This window comes from Pteropus medius, unplaced genomic scaffold, assembly GCF_902729225.1.
Source record: "Pteropus medius unplaced genomic scaffold, Ma_sr-lr_union100, whole genome shotgun sequence".
In the NCBI taxonomy this organism is placed as follows: Eukaryota; Metazoa; Chordata; class Mammalia; order Chiroptera; family Pteropodidae; genus Pteropus; species Pteropus medius.
Genome location: NW_024346819.1, coordinates 255,142 through 278,989, shown reverse-complemented (window position 1 = coordinate 278,989; position 23,848 = coordinate 255,142). Strand labels below are relative to the sequence as shown.

General features: G+C 54.6%; 1 protein-coding gene across 1 annotated transcript in view; it reads right to left on the bottom strand.

Moving 5' to 3' along the window:
• Positions 1-1,019: 1,019 nt before the first annotated feature.
• TDRD9 (tudor domain containing 9) overlaps positions 1,020-23,848 on the bottom strand; it is a 68,427-nt gene continuing 45,598 nt past the window's right edge. Inside the window, exons 25-36 of the mRNA XM_039876564.1 lie at positions 20,181-20,292; positions 19,114-19,326; positions 18,780-18,869; positions 17,417-17,677; positions 16,257-16,412; positions 15,611-15,681; positions 14,180-14,289; positions 13,555-13,651; positions 7,447-7,585; positions 3,781-3,899; positions 2,531-2,603; positions 1,020-1,335 (exon numbers count right to left, since the gene is read on the bottom strand). Coding sequence (XP_039732498.1) covers positions 1,234-1,335; positions 2,531-2,603; positions 3,781-3,899; positions 7,447-7,585; positions 13,555-13,651; positions 14,180-14,289; positions 15,611-15,681; positions 16,257-16,412; positions 17,417-17,677; positions 18,780-18,869; positions 19,114-19,326; positions 20,181-20,292 — 1,543 coding nt within the window. The 3' untranslated portion in view covers positions 1,020-1,233. The remainder of the gene's footprint in view (positions 1,336-2,530; positions 2,604-3,780; positions 3,900-7,446; positions 7,586-13,554; positions 13,652-14,179; positions 14,290-15,610; positions 15,682-16,256; positions 16,413-17,416; positions 17,678-18,779; positions 18,870-19,113; positions 19,327-20,180; positions 20,293-23,848) is intronic.

Genomic DNA, 23,848 nt, shown 5'->3' with positions numbered 1-23,848 from the left:
CTTGGGGTGACCACCGTTCGGGCCACTACATCGGCGCAAGAACTCCCTGTGACTTACCGAACCCAACCTGCTCGTCCTGTCCGCTCCCCTCCGGCGCACGTCCGGTCTGCCCCTCCGCCCGGCGCCTGGCTTCTGTCTGCCATCGGTGCCGCGCTGCTGTTACGCTTCAGGTCTCCGCTCTGAGCCCTCGTCAGAAGGGCCCTCGCCAGCCGCCGTCTGGAGGCAGTGTCCCTGTCACCCCCCTGCCCGCGCCGCTACCACAGGGCCCGCAGGCCGCAGCCCGCGGCTGACACCTGTCTTGGTAAACGGGCCAGCTGCAGTGCAGCCTTGCCCCTCGTGGGGACTGCGGAGCAAGGCGGCGGCCGGGAACGCGGGTGCGAGGCCCAGTGCCTCCTGAGGGCGGCCCCGGAGGAGCCTCAGAGTGGGCCCCGTGTGGAACTCGCCCGGAGCCGCTTCTGTGACCCCGCGTGGGGCTGGTTCGCAGAGCTGGGCGGCCCAGGACGGCTCCCCGTGCCGCTGCCCCCACCGCCCCCCACGCTCACCCCCCTCAGCCCGCACAGCGACGGGCAAGCCGTGGGGTCGGGACACGGCGCTTCCTTCCACACTGCAGGGCAGATCCCAGCCCTGGAACCGGCACGGTTTTTTTTTTTAGAATAAACACTCAGAAATAGAAACTTAGTCTGATGCTTTTATTGTCTTAACAGATATATTCGTTGCCAGGCAATCTCTCCAATTTCCAAAATGTGAACTAAAAATTGCAACTTAAGTAAAAACCTAAAATATACAAAACTGAAGCTAGTTTACCAAAATTAGATATTTTCCCTCATGGAAAAAAAAAAAAACTCACACTGTTTTGAAAAAAAATGCAACTTGTGCCTTGTGGGGAAGTCGAGTCCTGTCCTCCGCACGCCCGGGCTTGTCACCGAGGCAGGACAGCACGTGCGAGCACACGCTGGGACCTGACATGCAGACCGGTCCCTGGGACCTACCCAAATGAGGCTCGAGCGACACGCGGCTCTTCCCGGGCAGCCCTCTCTCAGGCCGTCTCCCCCAGGCATTTAATGCACTGATCTTGTTTCTAGAAAGCCTAGGTTTCCCAACCCTCCCACCGCCACCAAGAGAAGAGGAGCAGGGTGGCGGCCCCTGGGGGCGCTGGGACAGGGGCGGGCAGTCTGCAGGGTGCTCCGACCCCCTGGGGCTCCTCCTGGGGCAGGAGCACCCCGGGGTGGCCACCTAGGGGCTGAGGACAATCAGCCTGTGGAGCTGGTACAGGAGGGTGCTCTTTCCGCTGCCGCCCTCCGGGTCCGCCTGCTCCATGACCAGCTTCGGGTCGACCTGGCGGGGAAGACAGGGCTGTCAGGCTCGGCAACGGGCCCGGCCCGCACGGCACAGGAGTGGCCCTGGTAGATGAGCTCGTGCACATGTGGGACGCAGCAGACGTGGCTCATTTTCCACGTGTTCGCGGGATGCCCGCTGCTCACAGCCCTTGGTGCTGCGCACCTGGCGATTCGCCTTCAAACCCACCCCAAGTACGGGGCTCCCCGCGATGACCTCCCGCATCCCTCTCTATGTGCCCGTGGTCACCTCAGGGCAGGCTTTACAGGTCAAGCCTTCTACAACACGGCGACCCCATGCTTCTGCTTTCGACTTAAGTCTTACTACAGGCGTCACACGCCCTGGGGAGCGTGCAGGTGAGGACGGGGAGTGGGCTCCAGCTCCAGCCAGAGGACACAGAGAGGCAGGGGAGCAGCCTGCAGACTCTGGGGTGGCAGACACTCGACCCCCAGGAGCGGGGTCTTCTTACTCACACTGTGGGAGGGGGCTGCCCACCCCCGGGTTTGTTTACAAAAAATCCCTGGCTCTAGAGTCCAAGCTCGACGTTCCTCCCAGAGCCCTTTCGCTGAAGTCACATGTTTCCTACACCTTTCAGACCTGACGGGCCCTGCTCCGCTCACCATGGCTGTGCCCTGAACCGTGTCCCAGGTCCTACGCTGCCACCCTGACCCCCAGGGAAAGGAGTTAGCAGTGGGGCTTCCGGGAGGCCCTCAGGGTTAGACGTGGACGGGTCTGCGCCCTGTGAGAGGGGGAGATGGGAGCGCCCTCTGCTCTCTGCCGGGGGAGGACACAGCAGGAAGGGGCGTCTACTGGCCAGGGAGAGGGTCCTCACAGCCCCCGACCATGCTGGCCCCTGATCCCCGACTTCCAGCCTCTGAACTAAGAGAAGAGACACGTCTGCTGTTTAAGCTGCCCGATCGGGATACTGCCACGACAGGCCGGGCACACTAAGACAGCAGCCAGGGCCCCCCAAGGGCTGATCCAGACACCCTCACCTCTTCTACCCACACTCACAGGCCAGCGAGCCCGGGCTCTGCCTTCCCGCCATGGTGGCACCCAGCAGCGCCAGCCCTTCCCTCCAGTGCCCTGCTGGCGGCACCCTCCGCGAGCCACTCCGAGCCCTGGGTCCGTCCAGTGGCCTGCTCCCCCCGTCCCGGTGGACGGCCGCTCACGCCGCGTCCTGATTCTCACTCACCTGGTCCCACTCGTACGGCTTTTCATGCCACTTGGGAACGATTCTCTCTCTCGGCTTCAGCTGACAGAACAAACTAAAGTTAAAGAGAAAATTACAACCTCTTAACGATAAGTTAGTCGCTGAAAGCGTGACTGGCGTCTTCGAAGATTCAAACCCTACGTACCTCCCCCTCTCCTCAAAACTGGGACCACGACTCTCAAAAGGTCAAAACGTACAGGGTGTGACCAGGGCACCTGTGAACCCACTGTGCATTCAAGACCAGAGGGGACGATGGGGGGAAGCAGCTCCTTGCCCACGTCCCCCCACGGCCGGCGGCTGCCCGCCCCTGAGGCTCTGTGCGCGGAGCCAGGTCCTGTCCGCCATCTGCTCGTGAGCAGCCGTGACCAGGTAGGGACAGCGTTAGGTTTTAAGCACATTGGACGTTTTGTATCGCAATTCTGATCTAGGTGCCGGCCCATGGGACACATTTGCCGACGTGGCCTGGGACACCTCACGTGTGTCAAAGTCCAACACAAAGTTCATGCAGAAATAGTTTTATGGAAAAAAGCGAGGCTCAGAAACCAACGTTAGGCTTTCTCACCACCGCTAACACGGCTCAGAGTATTTAATTCCCTTTTAAAGTGATCACACAGCTACGAGAAACCGCGCACAGGGGGCTGGGCGGGAGCGGACAGTCGCGCGGTGCCGGAGCCCCTGCTCACACACAGACGCCGTCTGGGGTCTCAGGCAAGGACGGGCCTGCCGCCGGCCTGGGCGCGCTGTGGGCCGCCTGCTCCTCCACCGCCGCTGCCCTCCTGGCCTCCTCCGGCCGGCAAGGCTGCTGCGCGCGAGGAAGGGGGCAGGGTGCTCATCCCCAGCCCTCCTCCCGGGGGAGGCTCAACAGGGTAAGGTGGTCCTCGCCACCCAGCCCCCTGCCTCTGGCCAGTCGGGTCCCACAAGCACTCCCCATAGGGCTCCCTGAAGCCCTGCCCGTGCAGCCGGAAAGGGTCCCTTTGTTAAATGTTTCTCAAATCACTCAGTTTGAGTGTGCCTACGATGGCCCGCCTGGACTCTGACACGGGACAGAGTTGTAGGCTCTCCACAGGAAGCTGGGGCCCACGTCCCAACACCGCTTAGATGGTGTCCAGTGGCCTCCGACACTGGAATTTCACTTCAGGGGACCAACCTGTCGCATCTCCTGAACATTCCCAGTCCGACAGCCACGAAAGCTGGCGGGGAAGGAACGAGGCCTGTGTCACTGCACAGCTTACCCCAGAAGCTTCTGACGAGAGTTGTCCTGCAGCTGTGCGATCCTCTCCGGCCCAAGGAACTTCAGCCCGTTTGGCCCGTCGCACACGAGCTTGTTAACAGCGGCCCTGAGGATGTTGATCTGTAATAAACGGCCAAACATGCGTGTGGCTCGACGGTAACTGACTGTCATTCCACGTTTAGACAGCTCCAACATTCCGAGTTCTTGTTCTACGACTATCATTAATAAGGTTTCCGAGCAAATTATTAAAACATGAATAACGTCAATAACCGCTTTCATAATTTAAGGAACGATAAAGAAAAAGTCAAAAATCAGCAAGAAATGCGCCAGCTTTTCAGTACAAGCACACTTTTTAAACGTGTCTTAAAATTTAGTCAGCTTAACTCAGGGGTCACGAGGCCAAAGCGCACTTCGTCACGCATGTTCCTCTCGCTCCACTGTCCACTGTTGGAATAAGGGGCGTAGCCCCCTTACGCCACGCTTCGTTAGCAGCCTGTCGCATTTTTAAATAGCTTTCCACGGACCTGCTGCAAAGGCAGCACAGGCTGTAGGCACGCCCTCACCCAGCCCCCACGCCAGCCCGCGTTCCCACGGCGCACGTGTCACAACTCGGGCTCGGGTTCTGGGGCGCTGCTATGGACTGGATCGAACCGGCTTTCCCACTCAGGCCCCTCCCCACCCTAGGGCCTCGTGTGGGCACCACTGTTCCTGTCACTGTGTCCCCCAGGCTCCTCTGCCTGGTCTTGTTCCTCAAGACCTCAACTGTCCCATATCCGGCATTTCATGGCGCGTCCCCCAGTCTGGGTTTGTGTGACGCTTTTCTAATGATCAGACCGGATGATGAGTTTTGGGGAGAACCCCACAGAGGAGGGTACCCTTCTTGAGTCGTAGAACAAGAACTCACGTCGTATCAGGATGTGTGCACTACCACCAAGATGATCACTGGTGACATCGGCCTTGACCACCGGCTGAGGTGGGTCTGCCAGGCTTTCGAGCTGTGAAGTCTCTCGGCCCTGTCCCTATTCTGCTGTTGGGAGTGCGTCACCAAGCCCAGTCCACAAGCAGGGGCGTGGGCGGGGGGTGGGGGCAGGCTAAGCTCCACTTCCTGGGGGTGGGCATCGACAGGTGCCACTGGGGACGTTTGTTTCTTCTCCCCATCTGTCCATTTACTCATCTACAGTTCGTGGACCCACAGATAATTATTTCACACTCTCGTTCCAGCTGCGGCTTTCAGAACAGCTGCGTGTCCCTGCGCACGCCCCCACCCTTGGGCTGACCTCATCCTCTCTGCCACCACAAGCAGCTCCTGTACTGTCCTTTATTTCCCCCGCGCCGACCCTAGGAAAAGCCACTTCTCTAAGGAGCCCTGGTTCATTTTGTTGCAAAGTCCTATCAGAAACCACAAGTCGGGCACCGGGTTTGTTCACGGCTCCGGGTGTCCTGTGTCTAGGCCCTTGTGCGCGCATGTGAACTCGTGCACACACAGCTGGATCTGTGCCCGCTGAGGGAAGCACAAGCCCATGCGCGTGGGTATCTCTGACCCTGAACCCCAGGGTCCCTGCAGGCTTCCCTTCCTGCTGACCTGCAGCTCCCTGTCCAACGACAAGACACCTGAGTCCCACGTCCACTTCTTGGTCACCCCAGGCACAGGGAAGGCAGCCCTGGATTAACTCGCCCTCCATGAGAAACGCCTGAGGGAGCAGGTCTCGCGCTGTTTGTCTGTCTGCAGCCTCGCCGTCCCCACCCCACACGCCGTTTCCAGAGGCCCCTTCCCTTCCGCTTCAATGCGGTCTGCAACATCTCGGTCGTTGCGTGCATGGGGGGTTGTGTGTGTGTCTGCATGCATCTGCCTAGGGTGCCGCTGCTGGGCAGGCAGGTGTGTATGTGTGTGTAAAATCTGGTTTATAATTGTTTAGGTGCTGGTGTGCTGCTGTCTGGTTTAAGGCCTGTCTCAGTGCGTGTGCTGTCTGGGTTTGGCGCCTGTCTAGGTGCATGGGAGTGTGTGTCGATTTCTGGGGGGCTGTGTGTGGGTGTGTGCTGAGGGTGCGTGTGTGTATGGGGGTGTGTGCGTGCTGGGATCGCATACTCTGAAGCTCCACTCTTTCAAGGGGGAGGCCTGGCATTTAATGAATGTGGAGTTGCCCCTCGCCACCCCGCAGCAGGCAGAGCCACCGTCCTCTGTGGTGCCCGGGTCCTCTGCAGTGTGCCATCCTCCACCCAGAACCGCAGGGGAGGTCGCAGCCCAGGGCCTGGCTTCTGTCCGTGCCTTTGAGACCCAACTGCTCCTGAAGAGGCCCCATCGTCGGCCAGTTTGCGTATCCCCTCCCACGGGAGGACAGCTGACTGCTTCCAGTTTTCAGTGACTGTGAGCTAGGAACGCTGCAGGCCTCATCCATATAGGTTTTAGGTGCCCATCGGCTCCCGAATCTCTTGGACAGACAGTTTGGTGGGGCTGCTGGGCCCTGTGCAGATGTGTCTAACACACTTGTCTTTAAGAACGTGGCCTTCCAAAGGGCCGTCCATTCGGCACTCCTGGCCATGAACAGCGCTCCTGGTGTTCCATGTCCCCACCGTGGCGGTCACCGCTGGTTTCTGAGATAGTACAGAAGGATGTCACTTTGGTCACAATTCGCATCTTCCTAATGACGCAGGTGCTGAGCAGCTCTTCACTCGTTCATCGCCGTCCACATTTTAGTTCAGTTGCTTGTTATGTCACTGAGTTTTAAAAGCCCTTTACGTATCATGGACGAAAGTCCTTTATCAGACAACGGTTTGCAAACAGTTCCTCCTGGTGTACAGCTTGTCTTTCCATCCTCTTCACAGGGTCTTTCGCAGAGCAGAAGTTTTTAATTTTAACAACATCCACCTTATCAATGTTTTTCATAGATCATGCTTTTGGCCTTGCATCCACAAGCTCACTGCCAAATCCAAGGTCACATAGGCTTTCTCCTACATTAACTTGTATAAGTCGTGTAGTTCTACACCTTAAAATTAGGTCTGCAATCAGAGGAATATCTTTAAGCCAGAAAGTCCCTTTATGTGGCAGAGCAGCTATGTGAAATCGACAACACAGGCACAGAGGACCTCATGTGTGCCCACTGGGCCAGGACGAGCTCGTGAGCCCACTTCGCGCCTCCCCTCCCACCTCCGTGCGGTGAAGCCAGCCTCGCCCGCTCCACGGGCCTCGAGGGCTCGGGCAGCGCTTCCCAGACTATCTGAGGGTAGGACCAGCTTTCCTCTTTGTAAAAAGCAGTAAAACCGAACTACTAGAACAGTGAGATGTGGAAACAGAAGCACACAAAACATAAGCCCGAACTTCTCGCTCGATCCAACAGCTGCGACGGGACTTCCTCAGCCTGCCCCACGGTCTGAACACTCAGCCTCAGCGTCTGCACCTGGCCCCGGGCCAGGACAGGCAGCCCTGCTGCAGAGCTGTGCACACCAGCGTCGGCTCGGCTCGCTGAGCCCACTCACGCCCGGAGAGGGACGGGGCGGGCAGGATGCATCTCCTTGCCCCGTGACGAGAATAAGCAAGGCTGTCTGTCCTGTGAGACCTGACAGGGGTGACCCCGGACAGAGATTCACAGCAGACCTGTCGCCTGGGGCAGGTGCCCTGCTCATTGTTAACGGGGTGTCCGAGCGGAGCCAGAGAGGGCAGCGGCCTCACCTCTACGATGTCCTCCACGCTGAACTGAACGTCAAACGCTAGCTCGATGTCGTGCTCTGGCAGAATGGGGGCCCCTGTGGTTGGGTTCCACCCCAAGCCACAAAGGACCCCAGTGTAGGATTTCCCAGCCCGATCGACCCTAAAGGAGAAGTTTTGAAAAGAGTTAACATTTCAAAATTGGTCAGCCACTACTTTGACGTTAACCCACCAATAAGTCCACCTTAGGTTCTGCCAGCCCCACCTAGTCCAGAGACTAATTTCGTTTATGCATTTTCTTTCAGTTTTTACGTTATATAGTTATAAATAAATGTTTTCTGTTAACCCATTGTTTAGTTGTAATTCTCACAATGACGGAAAAGATAATATAAGAAATATTTCTATCATATACAGTTTTTCCCTACCTCTGAATCCTCTCCACGGGTTAAGTTCTTAGTGAGCTTTCTGGAGAAAAGGTTACACACACATCTATGACTCGTGAAAGAAGTCTAGCACTTCCTAAAAGCTACAGACGTCGGTCCCACCTCCCTGCCCCAGAACCATCGTACACACTTCTCATACAAAGCGTCACGTCCCCATTTCACCCCAAACCCGCCGCTGGCGTACCCGGCGGTTTCCGTTTCTCCGAGTTTTCAGGAATCTGCCTGTCTTCTCCGTCGCTACCGCCATGGCCTGGCCCAAGCCACTGCCGCGTCTCAGCTAGCCTCACGCGATCACTGACCCATTCCCCCAGCTCCTGCTTCCTCCAACCCACTACCCAGCAGCGACGCGTCGCTGCCGGGCCTCGGACCCCCAGCGGCCCCTCCCGCATCCGAACTCCAGGGCCTCTGTGCCGCAGCACAGCCCGGCCCTCGCTTGGACCCCCACGGCCTTCCCGCTGCTGGCTGGGTCCAGCTGCTCTGGCTTCCCCTGCAGGTCCCGGAGCCCTCGGCCCGCCAGGCTCTTTCTTGTGTTCGGGTGTTAATTTAAATGCCAGTGCTACAGCCCGTGATGGGTTCGATAAATACTTTACAAAATAAGTGAAGACACTATACTGAATACTTTTGAAAATATTTTGCTAATTTTCTTTGATTCTGAATCAACTCAGACCTTTTCACATCATCTAGATCAATAAAGTTTTGATGAAAGAGTCTAGGCAAAAAGTTTTCTTCTTAGCCATGAAAACGTATATAACAACACACAAACACGTACTTCTTTTCCACTTTAATGAAAATGGAAAAGAATCCCAGTGTACCTGAACTCAAAAAAGAGACCCAGAAGTCAGACTTATAAATTAGATGCTAAGTATTTCCTTTACAAAGCAGTCACCAAAACTGTTTAACAGCAAGCTCCCCTACACTATTTTTAATAGACTATAATTTATCATTACTTCAAGTTACATAAAATCTTTCCAAAACAGGAGTAACATCCAGGGGTCACCAAGTCACCCCTGGTAACTTTGTCAGTGTTCCTAAGATATCACATGACTGCCACCTGACTGACAACTGCCAGGAGACTTAAGCTGACTGACTGCTCACACCTGATGACACGTGTTCATCAACAAGGACCGTCCTAAGAGGCCCGGCCCAGAAACGACCCACACTAGGGGAGCAATTCCTCGTTCTCCTGCTCTAACCTTACATCAACCTTAAAGCAACCAAAGCGTGGGGTTTCCCTCTTTTCTAGGGACCCTGAACACTTACAGGAACCCAGAAAACAGGCCTAACAACCACAGGAATGCTTTCACTTCCTGTTTAATACATCTTCCACACTCATACTGAAAACTGCAGAAACCGTGATAAGAACAAAAGCAAGCATATCTCATAGAGACCGGTAAGGGCGCACTGGAAAGAAGTGGTCCCCAACCCTTGTGGCCCCAGGGACCGGTGCTCCTATGAGAATCTAATGCCTGATGAGCCGAGGCGGTGACGCCACCGCTGGGGAGCGGCTACAAATGCAGATGAAGCTTCGCTGCTCACCTCCTGCTGTGCGGCCCAGAACCAGTCTGCAGCCCCGGGGTGGGGACTCCTGTCCTAGACAATTCACTCTGAAACAACTTACACACAGGACCTGGAGCTGGTATCAGCTGACGACACTGTGTTCAAAGGGCTAACTACTCTGAACCATTGTGTTTAAAATAAAAACGATAGAAAAATTTCTATTCCAAGATGATATCCTAGAACTCTCTGTATGACCCAAATAAGGAAATCTATTTCCTGAAAAGTTAGATGTTGGTCAAGCTGAAAGTCCCCTATAAGCAAGCCATCAGGCGTCCTGTGGTGTGCAGGTGTCATCCTGCGACGCTGTCGGAAGCCTGCGAGCCCTCCAAGCCCTGCTCAACGTCTACGATGCACCCTGCTCTGCTCGCCAAGACAAGGGTGCTGCCACCTGCCACCACTCCCCCGCGTCAGATGCCACACAGCATGCCAGACGGCATGCCATCCCTCACTGACTCACTGAATCTATCCACACTCCACAACCCCGTGAGATCAAGACGGCCCCTCCCCACAGTGGGGGAGCCTGAGGGGCCGGGGGCAGGCCCAGGAGGCGGCCACCACAGCCTTTCCGCCAGACCTGAGGGTCCCTTCTCGAACATCCTCACCCCCTCGCACTTCTGACACTGAAAAGCACTACTGCTTTATTTTCCTGTTTTCCAAGGCTTTTTTAAAAACGTGGAGTACAGATGAAGACTGTTTCCAACTGCAGAGCCAGCAGATACATTGTAGCATTCGAGGTGTCTCAGCACAGAGGGTGGAGGTGGCAGACTCCAGAGATGCGACAGCAGCAGCCCCATCCAACACACTCCTCAGCCGCTGGAAGGCTGACGCTTGACAGTGACGAGCGGGAACTACAAGCCTGCACCTCAAGCCTGGGAGGGCCTGTCACCGCAGCACGTCTCACGATGCACAACCTGTGCGGCCGGTCACAAAAGGTGCCACAGCTTCCAGCTGGCTCTTTCAGGACACCGACTTTGGCACCCAGCCACCAGGGCTGAGGAGCCCACACTGGCCCACGCAGAGACCACATGGGGAGGCCTCCAGCCAGGACCAGCGCCCAGGCTTCCAAACGTTCCATCTGGGGACCCACACACTCTGTCCCTCATGGTCCCGTCTGAACCGTCATCCACGGCATAAAAAAAGGGTGGCCGTGGGTAACCGTTATGCAGCCCCGAGGACAGAAACAAACAGAAGAAAGTGGGAGTCCTCTTCCAGGCCTCTCACTTCACTTTTAAATTTTACCCGGCAGCACGTTTTGTGGTTTTGAAAGGTCTCGCCTCACACGTGGCCTGCTCGGGGCGCTGCCCTACACACGTGGCTTCGCATCCCAACCCCACGCCCAGCAGCCCGATGTCCAGCTCCAGGAACCACGGAGGGGCCGAAGGGCAGCGTCTCGGCCCCACGCCGAACACCTGCGCTCACGTTCTCACCGCCCATCGTGGGGGCGCCGGGCTGCTCCGAGCACCCACTCGCCCAGGGGAGAACCGCCCAGCAGGCACTGAAGGCTGAGGCCACCGAATCAGAAGCGGCACCACAGCCGGCTCCCATTCACCAGGAAGACACCGCGCGGAGGAGCCAGCACGAAAGGGGAGCACACGCGGCCCAGACAGAGAGGGAGGGACACGCACGCCCACAGCGGACAGGCAGAGCTGCGGAGGCGCCCTGCTCCCCGGGGACAGCTGAAAGCGAAGGGGCGCCGCAGGCAGAGCGAGGACTCGTGGGCGGCAGCCCGGTCAGCCCTGACCAGGGGCGAGACCAGGGACAGCGGCCTCTGCTCCGTTGTCCTCTGGGGCTAGTGGGGGGTGACGCAGACGCCCCCTCCTTTCTTAACAGAAACAAAATGTAAAACTTACTCTCATTCACGTTCCTTCCCTCCCACCACTGCAGGAAGCATAAGCTGGAGGTGGCAAGAGACCTCCTTTCAGCCTAGTTGCCGCAACTGTGACAGGACGGTGACAAACCTAGGGAAGAACTGCCTCCACTGACCCAGAGGCCGCAGGCTTGGTTTCTGACTGTGGCCCGGGCCAGCTTCTCCACAGCAGCGGCCTGCGTCATCTGGGGCTGGGCCAGGCAGGACGCGCGCTCCCCTGCAGGTGGACCCCGGAAAGGCGGGTCACAGATGAACAGGGCTGCAGGCTCAGGAGGACAACTCCTCCCTGGGGCACACCCGGGCCAGGGGCAGGCCCCCCGTCAGGTCTGCACCGACGGCCCCGGCAGACTGAGCCCCAGCAGACTGAGCGTCTGCCGGGGAGGAAGGTGCTCGCCCCAGGCGGACAGCGCTTCATCTTCCCAAGTCGCTCAAAGTGGCTGCTCCTGACTCAGCGAGGTAACGAGAACCGCACAGGACCGGCCGGAGCGGACTGCGGAGGAGGACCCTCCAGGCCCACCGCCCCTTCCTCGTGACCACCTAGCCGAACCTCTGGACACCAAGTCAACGCGTCTTACTGGTGCTGTCACATAAACTGTCCCAATCCGGCTGACCGCACTAAACTCAACAAAATGAGCATTGAGCATCGGCTATGTCAAAACACCATATGCTACTCACGCATAACCTCACGTTGACCTTACTCTTTTTCTAGAAAGATGGCATTTTAAGTACTAATTATTTTAGTATTTCTTGACTGTCTTCAACAAAACCGCTTGCACGTTGGAGACTTTAGTAATACACTGCCTCACCCACATCCTCCAAAAGCTTCTGTTTAAAAGGAAGGAGTCAAAGCAGGGGCTGGGTCTCGTTCAAGAGGCAAAAAGAGCATCGGAAGCAACGACAAGAGAGCGTGCTTGCGAAGTCGCGGCCACTGCCGCTCGGTCTGCTGCTGTCTCACCAGACACCCGCACGCAGGGCACTGTGTCCACGCGCGTGCCTCCCCTACGAGGGCTCAGAAGATGCCTTTGTTCGTGGAGATACTTAGCACATCGCTGCTGCAAATTAGAGAGAAGCCAAGGTCCCACATCCAAAGGCACAGTAAGTCCTCTGGGGACAGGGGCAGGTTAGAAACAAATGCATGCAAATAAAACAGGGCAGGGTCTAGAAAAGCCCTTATATGCCCACCCAGTAGTACATGATGCAATTTTTAAAACAGATAGTTACAAAGATGTCACAATACCATGAAAACGCTTAATATGTAAAAAGGATATAGCATGCCAAAAATCTAAAAACAAAATAAAATGTATAAAAATACTGAAATTCACTAAAAGTTTAAAAAAATAACGTCGATTTTTCCTCAAGTTTTCCTAAGTACTATAGATTTCTAGAAAGAAAAAAACATACATGATTATTTTTAAAAAGGAAAAAGGCACTAAACATTTGAGATTGCACAGCAGATTCTGCACAGGCTCCTGGCAGAGAGGACTAAGCCGACAGCAGGGTGCTCTCAGCTACCTGGACCAAACTCGACCAACCGAGGCCACCCAGGTACCCCACCCGGCAACCAGAAAAAATGGGCCAGAAGACAGAGGGGACTCAAACCCGAACACCCCTTGCATGAGGCCCCATGAGCACCTGCTGCAGCCACCTCCACCTCGCCCCGCCGCCACATGGCTCCTCCAGACCCACGGGGTCTCTCCCCCACCCCCGCCCCTCTGCTGGGCAAAGGCAGCTGCTGCTCAGAGCAGACCCGCGCCAGGTGGGGCCCACTGTGGGCGTGCCTTCAAGGGCTCGGCTCAGGGCCACAGGTCCCTTCCCTGAAGTCCCTGGGAGAACCGATGTTTAATCCTGGCACCAAAAAGGGCGACAATCTGTCACCTCACTCACGGTGACCATCCTAAGAGCATGACAAGGTCCCCACACATGCAGCCCGTTAACGACAGCGAGAAAGCCCCATCCGGACGTGAGCCTTCCCCTGGCTCCATTCTTTGAGCCTGGCCCACGTCGGCTCAAGCTCCCGTGCGACACGGCCTGTGTCTGATCAGCTCCTCAAGCTTCTTCCTGAAGTAATACCGCACACCTGCACAGACGCCTCCGCAGCAACAAGGCTTCTTTCTTCACGGCGAGGCACAGGGAAGGGCCAGCAGCCCAGTGTGCCGCAGCCAGGTCTCCTGTACCTGCTTTCTCTCCAGAAGAAGGCAGTGCCTGTCTCTGCCACTCGGTTCCCATTTTACAAAAGCTACGGACAGAGCAGACGGCCGCACGCACCTTAGCTCCATCACCGGCGCAAACAGCATGCTCAGGAGGGCCGGGAGGCCGGGCACGGGCGGCATCAGGGAGGTCTCTCGCAGCAGCATGGTGGAGCCTGTGAGCAGGCCGAGGAAGGCCATGTCGGGCACCGCCCTGCGGATGGCGCTCCCTCCCGGCAAACCCCCCTCGCCCCCAGGCAGCCCTCTGCTGAGTCTGTCCCCACAGACGCCCCAACGGCAAGGCGCTCCCTGACTCCTGTTCCTACAGCACCCCACAGACAGGCACCTCATGGGACATTACCCCCCAGCCATCTGGGGACTCCTGTGCTTGGTCGCCTTCCCTCCTGTGCCTCCTCACTGGTCTACAGGGCTGTCGGCCAAGGACAGACACGGATGTGTCCCTTTGCAGCCAAGCGCAGTGGGGTGAGTGAAAAGTCAAGGGCACGACTAGCTGTTCACGGGGAGGGGAGGGCAGGGGGCGCCCTTTGTTACACTTGCATCAGCCCATCACCTGGGAACCCGCCAGAAGATGGAGCAGGGACGCTTACTCAGTTAGTTCACTAATGACAGGATCCCTGTCCCCAGGGGCTGAAGTCAGGGGGAGATAGGGGTGACACTGTGGATGAACAGAGCCCTCCACTCACCCGTGGCGTTGACTGAAAGGGAAGCTGCCACCAGCATCCTCTGGTGGAGGTCCTCGGGGCTGTCACTGACGATGACGGAGTTGATGCTCTCCTTCTCGATCCAAACGCATCTGCACAGGGGTGTCCGAGAAAGCCGCTGGTGACCACCGAGGCAGTGGGTGATGCCCACCCCGTGCCTGACACGCTTCAAAGACATGGTCTCTCTCACACACACACAGCAACCGACGGGGAACACGCAGAGCCCACGCTCCTCAGCACCTCTTTTCCTGCTGGGCCGCTGCCATTTCACCCCAAGTCCTGGAGCTGGGCCGCCACCCTCTTCTCCCTTCCACCCCTCTCACATGCCCCCGACGACCCCCCAGCTTCCAGTGCCACCCGCATGCTGACAATGCCCAAGTCTCTGCCTCTGCCTGCCTCTGTCCTGTCTCTGCCTTGCGCTCCAGCCTCCCAGCCACCACCCGGCTGCTCCAGCAGAAGCCCTGCCGCGGCCCCGCCCACTGGTTGCACACGCCAAGCTCTGGGCAGTGGACCCCACGCAGCCCACAACATCCCCACCGTGCGCTGCAGTGCGCCCAGCCTCTGACTTGTGCTCCTTCCCAAGGACGCGCCCACCGCCCAGGGCAGCGCACCCTCAGGCTCCACCCGTGCACGTGTGCAGTCTCGAGAAAATGCGGGCTCCCGTCAGCACCTCTAACCAGTTCCGAGGGGACAATGAGCTGCTGGTCCCAGAGCTAGCTGGGACACCAGGGTTCACCTCTGCCCACCCCGCAGAGCGGCCAATGTAAAATGCGCACAGCATGGACCCCCTCTACCGCCACAGGCCATGTAGGCCCGCCACGCCCACTGACCCCCAGCCCCACTCCCCTCACCAGCAGTGACACTCCCAAACAAAGACCCCACACCTGCCAATAGAACCATCTCTTCCAGCCTTCGCCTCCCCCACCTGGCCAACAGCTGTGCACCCTCAGGCCTCAGACCTGCCTGGACGGCCTCAGGCGTCAGGCCCTCCCGACTCCCGCTTCCGTCACACTCTGTAGCCCCGTGGAGGCGCTCGGGAGTGGACCCTGTAATCGCCACTTTTCTCTCGCGTACCCCGCACTGAACCGTCATTTTGGGGAGTACACTGGCCATATTTTGTCTACTATCGTTCCCCCCAAACTCTGATGTTCCCAGAGCACAGCAGGCACTCACAGATTTGCAATAAGAACAGAAATAAAACAAAGTCTTTGATGAAAGATACTCACAACTGTCTATAGAGTGGCTTTCACGTGACAAAAAGAGGGCCTGAGATCTGGAGCTAAGAGGTTAGAGGTATTGAAAGAGACGAGGCAGCCCCCCAGTTCCGGACAAAGGAGGTCCCTTTTCGACAGGTCTGTAACCACAGGAGCAGTGGGGAAAAAAAGTCTCATGTGCAACTTAAGTGACTCATACCTGAACTTGGATATTCTGGTCAAACTGTGACACTTCAGTTCGTAAGGGTTGAAAGGCCCGTGGAGAATGACCTGGATACACAAAACATACAAAACGTCACCTAAAAGCATAGCATCATCACTTCGTGTACATTTTAAAAATCCAGCTGTCAACTCCTATTTAAAAAAAAGATAACAGCACATCTTAACCACAACATCTTCAAGATTCAGTGGGGAAAAAACATCTTAAAGAAGATATTTTTCTGGGATGCAACCGATTCCTCCAACGGTTTCACTAACGTCCCCCACTATAAACACCTAACAAAGCCTTGGCCCCAAAGGAAGCACAAGCACCGGGTCAGTGCCCCTGGGCGGGCCCCAGGCCACACAGCCACAGGCACAGGAGGAGCAGAGTCCCAGACAGGGAGGGGATGTGCCCTCCTCCCCGAGGAGGAGGAAATCAGACCATGAGCTACTCCCCAAAAGCCCACACGCTGCTCCCCGCCTGTGATAAGAAGACCCAGATCACCTTCGGAAAGGGTGGTCTAAAGCGAGGACAGATCCCAGCTCCTCTCTACTCTGGGCCCAGGTTCTGCTCTCATCGACCCAGGCCCCCCGTGTGGACCGCCGCAGCCCCCCACTGCGGAGTGAGTGGGGCGCCGGGCTACCTTGCAGTTTGGGGCCCCGAGCTTCCGGGAAGAGAAGCCGTCCAACAGAATGCGGATCAGGTGTTTCTCCTCATCTTTCCCGGGTGACGCCACAGACATGTCTGTCACATTTTCAACTGATTTGGAAAAGAGACCCTTGAGAACTTCATGGCTTTGCTGAACAAAACGAGAAAAGTTCATTTTGCTAAAGGAAAAACTGGAACAAAAGCTCTTTATTCTAAACTAATCAAAGTATTTCAGAGGCATGAAATTAGCTGATCGCTAGGTTATCACGGTGCCAAGAGATAATTTTATCAAGTACATTTTAAATTCAAACAAAAGAAATAAGACACGACTCATTAGAAGCTCAACTCGTTCGCCGTCGCTATCTTTCAAGCATCGAGAACTGAAAGTGAAAACGTTTTTCAGCGGGGAGGTGGACGGGGTAAAGGGAGTCAAATACGTGGTGACAAAAAAGAAATCTAACTATGGGAGGTGAACGCACAGTGTAAATATTTATGTGCCTGACTGCTAAAACGCACAGCTGAAAGTTATTGGATCTTGTTAATCAATGTCATCATAAAAATAATTTAAAAAAAAAAAGAAAAATGTTTTTCAAAGGAACTTTCTGTACACAAAATTTCAGCTTCATATGGGGATATTACCAGAAGTCCCAGGAATACAAAATTCAGTCAGCTCTCCGCTAACGTCTGTCCGCTCCCCAACGCCTCACCCCCATCACCCCCAGCAGAAACAACAGAAGGAACATCTCTGGCCTTCGGCAGCAGCCTTGAAATGGCATCTCTGAAACCTCGGACCGAGAAAAATAACTTTGGAACTGATTTTGAAAGTAATAATTCAAAGGCATCTGAAATGTGTGAAATACTTGAAACAAATATTTATTAACTACTTTCATTGGGGAAGTAAACCTTGGAATCCATTTTTGAAAACCTCCGCAAAGAAAAAATGTTTTCACATTTAATTTTTATTCTAAGAAGAAAAAAAAAAATAGTCTGACAACAGGAAACCAGCAAAACATCAGCTCCCACAGTCAGTCTCCAAGAAACCGCAAAGAAAGTTAAGATGGCACCACTGATCTTAACACGGGGACACCGAGGGACACCAAACACGGGAGAAGGACGCGGGCACACGCCCGCTGGCCGGCGACAGGGACAGCGCACCTTGGACTCGTAGCACTCATCGGCGAGCTCGGCGTAGCCCTCGTCGATGAGGACGTCCCTCACGCTGAGGAGGTCCTGGACGCCGGAGCAGCGGTACACGTCCACGTGCAGGACGCTGTGCACGACGGAGAAGACCTTCACAAGCAGCGCGCAGCCGCTCACCAGGGCGGCGAAGCGCCGGCTGGCCCCGCCGCTCCAGTGCTCGCCGCACACCAGGGACCTGGCCGATGGGCGCATCTTGCAGATCTTAAACTCCAGGGCCTACGACAGAAGGGCAGGGCGAACGCTCAGCCCCACAGCACCGAGGAGCGCCCATCCACGGACCCCACCAGTGCCCTCGGAAAACCTGCAAAGCCAACTCTGCCTGCGACGGCAGGAATGCACCTGGAGGGCGTTACGCGGAGGGCAGTAAGTCAGACAAAAACCAAAACCGTGTGATTTCACCTATACGTGGAATCTAAAAAATAAACTAACGAAACAAACAGGCTCATACGTAACAGAGAACAAAGCGATGGCTGCCAGACGGAGCGGGGCGGGGGCGGGGGGCCGGGTGAGAAAGGGGAAGGGATGGAGAAGAAGAAACGGCAGTTACAAAACAGTCACAGGCTGTAAAGGGCAGCACAGGGAATACAGTCGACACTACCGTGACAGCCGCGTGCGGTGCCAGGTGGACACGAGGCTTATTGGGGGACTTTATAAATTATATAAACGTGCTGTGCGCCTGAAACTAACATAATACTGAATGTCAAGTGTACCTGAAAAAATGGTGTAATGTCTACGTAGGATGGAAAACTAAACAAAAACGCATTAGGTATTTGGAGAGAAATAAGAAAACATTATCAGTATAAGAAAATGAGATTTGATTCATTTAACGAACTTTTCTTGATTTTAGAGAAAACGGCAGGATCGAACTGAATTAAGAGCTGTCCTTATTGTAAAAAACAAAGAAAAAACAATTCTGGGCTGAGTGACGATTCCACAAGTAAGGACACTGGCTTCTGCTTTTTCAACAACAGTGAAAGTCTGGAATAACCAACTGTCCCCACACTGACAGAAGGGGTATGTGTGGGTCTGTCTCCAGCACACCTAAATTTTGTCTGCTTTCAACATAACCAGAAACCTTAGAGAATAATGCTGAATTAAAACTTTTTTTTTTTTTTGCTAAGCATGAAATCCTCCATATATTTTAACTCACTCCAAAAATAATATTGGCAAAAATATCTATGGCAAATACTTTTGGAAAAAAAGCAGAAACCAAATTTGGCAAGTGTGACAGAACACGTCTTCCCGCTCTGGGGTCCCATCTGGCCTCCGGGATCCTCCCAGCGTGAAGACCCACACCTCCGGGGCCCGTCTGCCGTACCTGAAACGGAAGTTCGAGAAACTGACAGGGAATCTCCATTAAAAGGTCAAGATCCACGTGAGATCTGTTACCATAGTCCACAAAAAACACCTAGAGAACGAAGCGGCACACATTAGCCGAGCACTGTCCCGCCCCAAGCCTGGCACTGTCCCGCCCCAAGCCCGTCATGGCAGCTCCGTGTCCTGAGTGTCAACCCATGTCGCTGTGGGAAAGAACTTTTCTACTAGAGCACCTTTCTAACTTCTCTATTTGATTTCCGCTAACTTAGAGATTTTCTACAAACTGCTGTTAAGTTTGCTCATTTTCCTTTGAGTGATGTTACAGAAAAACGTACCTCAGCCGAATTCCCAGAAACATAAAGGATTTGAGCTCTGAAGTAGCTTTGTTTATCAAAATCCGCAAAAGGAGCCAGACAGACTAAGTCCGGATGCGGGTGAACAGGCAAGGGCACCAATTGCAGGCGGTTTATCTCAGCAGTAAGCTTTTTCAGGATCTCTGAATTTTTTTCGTCAATCCTGTATCCCCAAAAGTGCCCCGCTTCAACCACCTGAAACAGAATGGACAGAAGCAGAGATGGCACCCAGAAAGGATGTCCACAAAGAACGTGAGCTCAGAGCACAGGGCCAACACGCTCTCCTGGCCACGAACTGGGTCCTGGGTACCGAGGCATCCACAAACGTTGACAGCGAATGAGAGAGAAGGGACTCTGTGGCCGACTGAGGTGAGCACACCATGGACCCCCTCTCGGGGGGTGCGGGGTGCTGGCACAGTCCAGGGCAAGCCACCTCTGGGGGCCTGCAGAGCAGGCTGCTTTACCTTCCCTCTGCCCCACCGAGGAGCCTGCGGGCGCCCTCCCAGGGCCGGGGCAGGAAGAGCAGTGGTAAGTGGAGAGTGGGCGTGCCACCAAGAGCCAGCCTACTGAGCAGCCCCACACACTGCGCTGGGCCCACGAGACCCTAGGTCCCACAACTGCGAGGCCCCAGCAGTTCCCAGGTTCCCACAGGACGTCTCCTGGCAGAAGGTGGGTTTACCAGAAAGCGCTGGTGCATCACAGATGGAATTTTATTTTGTTCATACCCTAGAGAACAGTGCCAATGATGGTTTTGTTGTTATAAACCAAACTACACAGGTATCTATCACTATACACGTATCCTATGGCTAAAACTGATTTTTAGCATTTTAGACATTCTTAACATCTTAAAAATCGAACTCTGATTCTGGAATGAATATCTGTGTTTCATTTTGGGTTCCAGCCACATTCTCTTTAACAAGTACAGTAATTCAAGCTCACCACTCGGCAGGTCGCTGAGTGTGCAGACTGTGGGTGCACACGTGTTTTAAGTCACGCACACGTGACACTTCCAGATCAGGTTGGGGAGGGGACCCTCCAATGACTCTTACCTCTGTAACATCGACCGTCAGTAGGAGCTCCGTGACCGCCCGCGACCTGTGGAGCGTGCTCAGTGACACCTGCACGGGGTCCACTGTCTGCTTCTGGAAGTCCACGTTCACCCTAGAAATAGGAGCAAAAGTCGAGTGTCACACAGAAAACATTTACATGAGTGAGTTACCGCCTGAACGACCCCACCCCGCCATTTCTACAAGAGCAGAACACTTCACTAAAACACCTAAGCCTGAGATGATGAATTTGATTGAATTTGGTCTCGTCTCAAACTTGAGTGTCTGGTGGCTTCCCGAGCCACCTGGAGGGGCGTGCACACCAGCAGCTACACATCGCTCTCTGGAACACACCTGCAAGGTCAAGGCCACTTTAGAACCTCACCCTTCAAGAACAGAAACGCTGCATCTAGGGCCTGCAATGTTCGCTGAGCTGTGGTTTCAGAGGTGAACGACTCACCTTGAGAACACTACAGAAATCCGAGCCTGGCTCACGCTGCTGGAAAACACGTACGAGATTTTCCAATAAACCCAAAAAATAGCATTCATCCCTTAAAGTAATAAGACGGTAAATGCTACAATCCAGGATAAGAAACGTAAATTTGATAAAAAATAAAATTTTCCCCCAAAATATTTTTGTTCTAAAATGAAGAGAAAGACTTATAAGGGAGGTCTGGTCTGACTCGCTTCCCAGTTTTCGGGCCCATTTATTAATAGTGACTCAGGTGAAGGGACCCAGCAGGACAGGCACGTCCTTTGTCCCAGGCCACACCGACCGCACTCCCAAAGTCGAGATCAAAACTGCACACGCTAGATGCGACTCGATGGGACACCTTCCCTTCCCTCTCCAAGTCCTCAAATTCCTGTCAAGTCCCTCACGGCATTAAACAGATAACAAACGAGAAATGGTAAAGGAGAATCCCTACGCACGGCACTGCGGAGCACGACCCGCGATCTGTGGCAAACACTAAAGGGGGATTTAACTTGGCCCAAGAAAACCCACTAATTCGATGGCAGGTGCGAAGTGGCGAGTGCCAGTGCTCTGGGCCGACCGGACCCACATGGCCGCCCGCCATGCCCGCCAGCCCGTTCGGCAGGGAGGCCCGCTCGGCAGGGAGGCCCGCTCGGCAGGGAGGGCACTGTGCCGGCCAGCACCCAGGTGCTCCCAACTCATCTCCACCTTAACCCACCGTCTGCTCTGTCGAGGACAGAATATCCCACTGTGCTTAACAAGAGAAAATGAACACCCGGCCGGAAGGAGGAAGAAAGGGGACGAGGAGGTTCAACCCCTGCTACTTAAACTGCAAATCGCAGAAGCAACTCCCCGGGACCCTCTCAACGGCCCTGTGCAGCAGGCATCCGTCCATCCCGCAGATCCATCAACAGCAGAAAAGCAAACAGTCCAATCACAGTCAGCTGAGCGCCCGGGCAGACATTTCCCCAAAGGCCAACGGACACAGAAGTTGTCCTAGTCATCAGGGAGATGCAAAGCAAAACCAGGATGAGCTAGCACATCACAGCTGCTGGGAGGGAATGGCCGTCGTCAAGACAACAAGCAAGCGCCAGCGAGGATGTGGAGAAGGGAACCCTCGCGCACTGCCGGTGGGACTGCAAGCTGGCGCAGCTGCCGTGGAAAACAGTTCGGGGATTCCGCAGAAAATTCAAAATTAGAACCACCTTATGACCCAGCTATTCCACTTCTGGGTATTTATTCAAAGGAAAAAAAAAACACTAAGTTGAAACAGCGTCTGCACCCCATGCCCATGGTGGCATTATTTACAGTAGCCAAGACGCTGGAACTCAGTGCCCATCGGTGGGTGAGTGGACAAAGACGACGGGTCGATGTATACAATGGGATGCTACTCGGCCATAAAAATGAGGAAATCCTGGCATCTGCAGCGACATGGATGGAGCGTGAAGGCACGATGCTAAGTGAAATAAGCCAGACAGACAAAAATACCATGACTTCAATTGTATGTGAAATCTGAAACAAAACAGAAAAGAAAAAGCCAAACTCATAGAAAAAGAGACCAGACCTGTGGTTACTAGAGGCGGGGGAGTGGGGAGAGGGATTGGGGGAAGCGGGAGGTGGTCGGAGACACCAACTTCCAGGCAGAAGAGAGGCCGGCCCTAGGGCAGAGCCGCAGCTCCCACTGCCAGGCGGGAGATGCTGGGAAGCTGGCGAGAGAGGGACCCTAAGGGTTCTCATCACAAGGAGAAAAGGTTTTTCCTTCTTTCTCTCTTTATTGCGTCTGCATGAGAGGCAGAGGTCAGCTGAACCCCCTGTGGCCATCATTCCACAACACCTATAAATCAAACCATCATGCTCTGTGCCTTGAACGTACAGCGATGTATCTTCAATAAAACTGGAAAATAAACAGATGAGAAGCGCTGAGATTCAGAGAGGCTGAGCGCACTGCGAGGAGATGAGGGGCCCAGGCTTGAAGGCGGCTCTCCCGGCTACACAGCCAGCGCTGCCCGCGGGAGCCTAAGCACGGGTGGGTGGCTGTGAGAACCATCGGAACGTGGGGAGGCAGGTGCACAGTCCCGCCGCCTCCCTCTGAAGTACCGATACGCGATATGCGACGCCACTTGTAAAATTCTTGATCTTTTAGCAGGAAATGACGTGAGACGACTCTTGCAGAGTTCTTAATCTTTTTAGTAAACCTAGCTAACTTTTCTTTCCTCTTTTCTTTGGGAAAAGAAAAGACCCTCTCCCTCCAATCCCGATAACTGCCCCAAAACTGGTGACTCAGATCCTCTGGCTACTGATAAGGGTCATTGGCCCACTGTTAGCAGAAATGGTGTTTGGCCAGATAGGGCCTTAGAGACCGGGAGGGGAGGGGATTTTAGGCCGAAAGTCTTTTTTACTCTTCAAGAAATATATTAATCGACTGTTTCCCTTTACTTACTAAATAGGCAAATCGCTAACAGAAATTAATAGATATATGATTTACGTGACCAGTTCGTATCTTTTCCTCGTCTAGGCTGAGGCGGCACTTCAGCAGGATACCCAAGACCCTGCTGTGACTAAGGCAGAAAGGGAAAGAGCGCCATGAAACCCCAGTGGGCAGGGATGAGGACCCTTCTCAGCAGGAAGCAGATACAGAAAGAGAGACCTCCTGTCCCTCAACATCCATACTAATAAGAAGGGGGTTCGTGGCCCTTAGAAAAGGGTTAGACAGGAAAGTTAGGGAGTTTTGGGTCTGCCTGCAAAGACACTGAAGTCTTCCTATCCTAGAAGGGATCTGCCCTAGTCAGCCCACAATTAAGCAAGCCAGAAGGCATTTTAGGCTAAAAGTAACTCATAAAAAGAAACAAGTGAGCAGAATATTGGGTTCTAGTTTCAGCCAGTCACTCGCACCTACGCAATAAAGATCCAACGATCTTCAACTCACCTGAGCCTCATTATACCATCATTATAATATGATGCATATGCCCGGAAGTTCATTAATATCATTATAACAGACTGAATTCTGGAAACGAACACATGCGGAAAGCAAATAGTGAATCAGAGTCCTGTCAATCTTAGCTGTCAATCAAGGAAGCCCACCCCTCTGAGAAAAGTAACCACCCACAGCACATTGGGATAAAAACCCCGAAGGCTTTGTTACCAGGCCCTCTGAGCCTCCACGTCTGGGAGTGGACCTTCCCTTCTCATACAGCTTTCC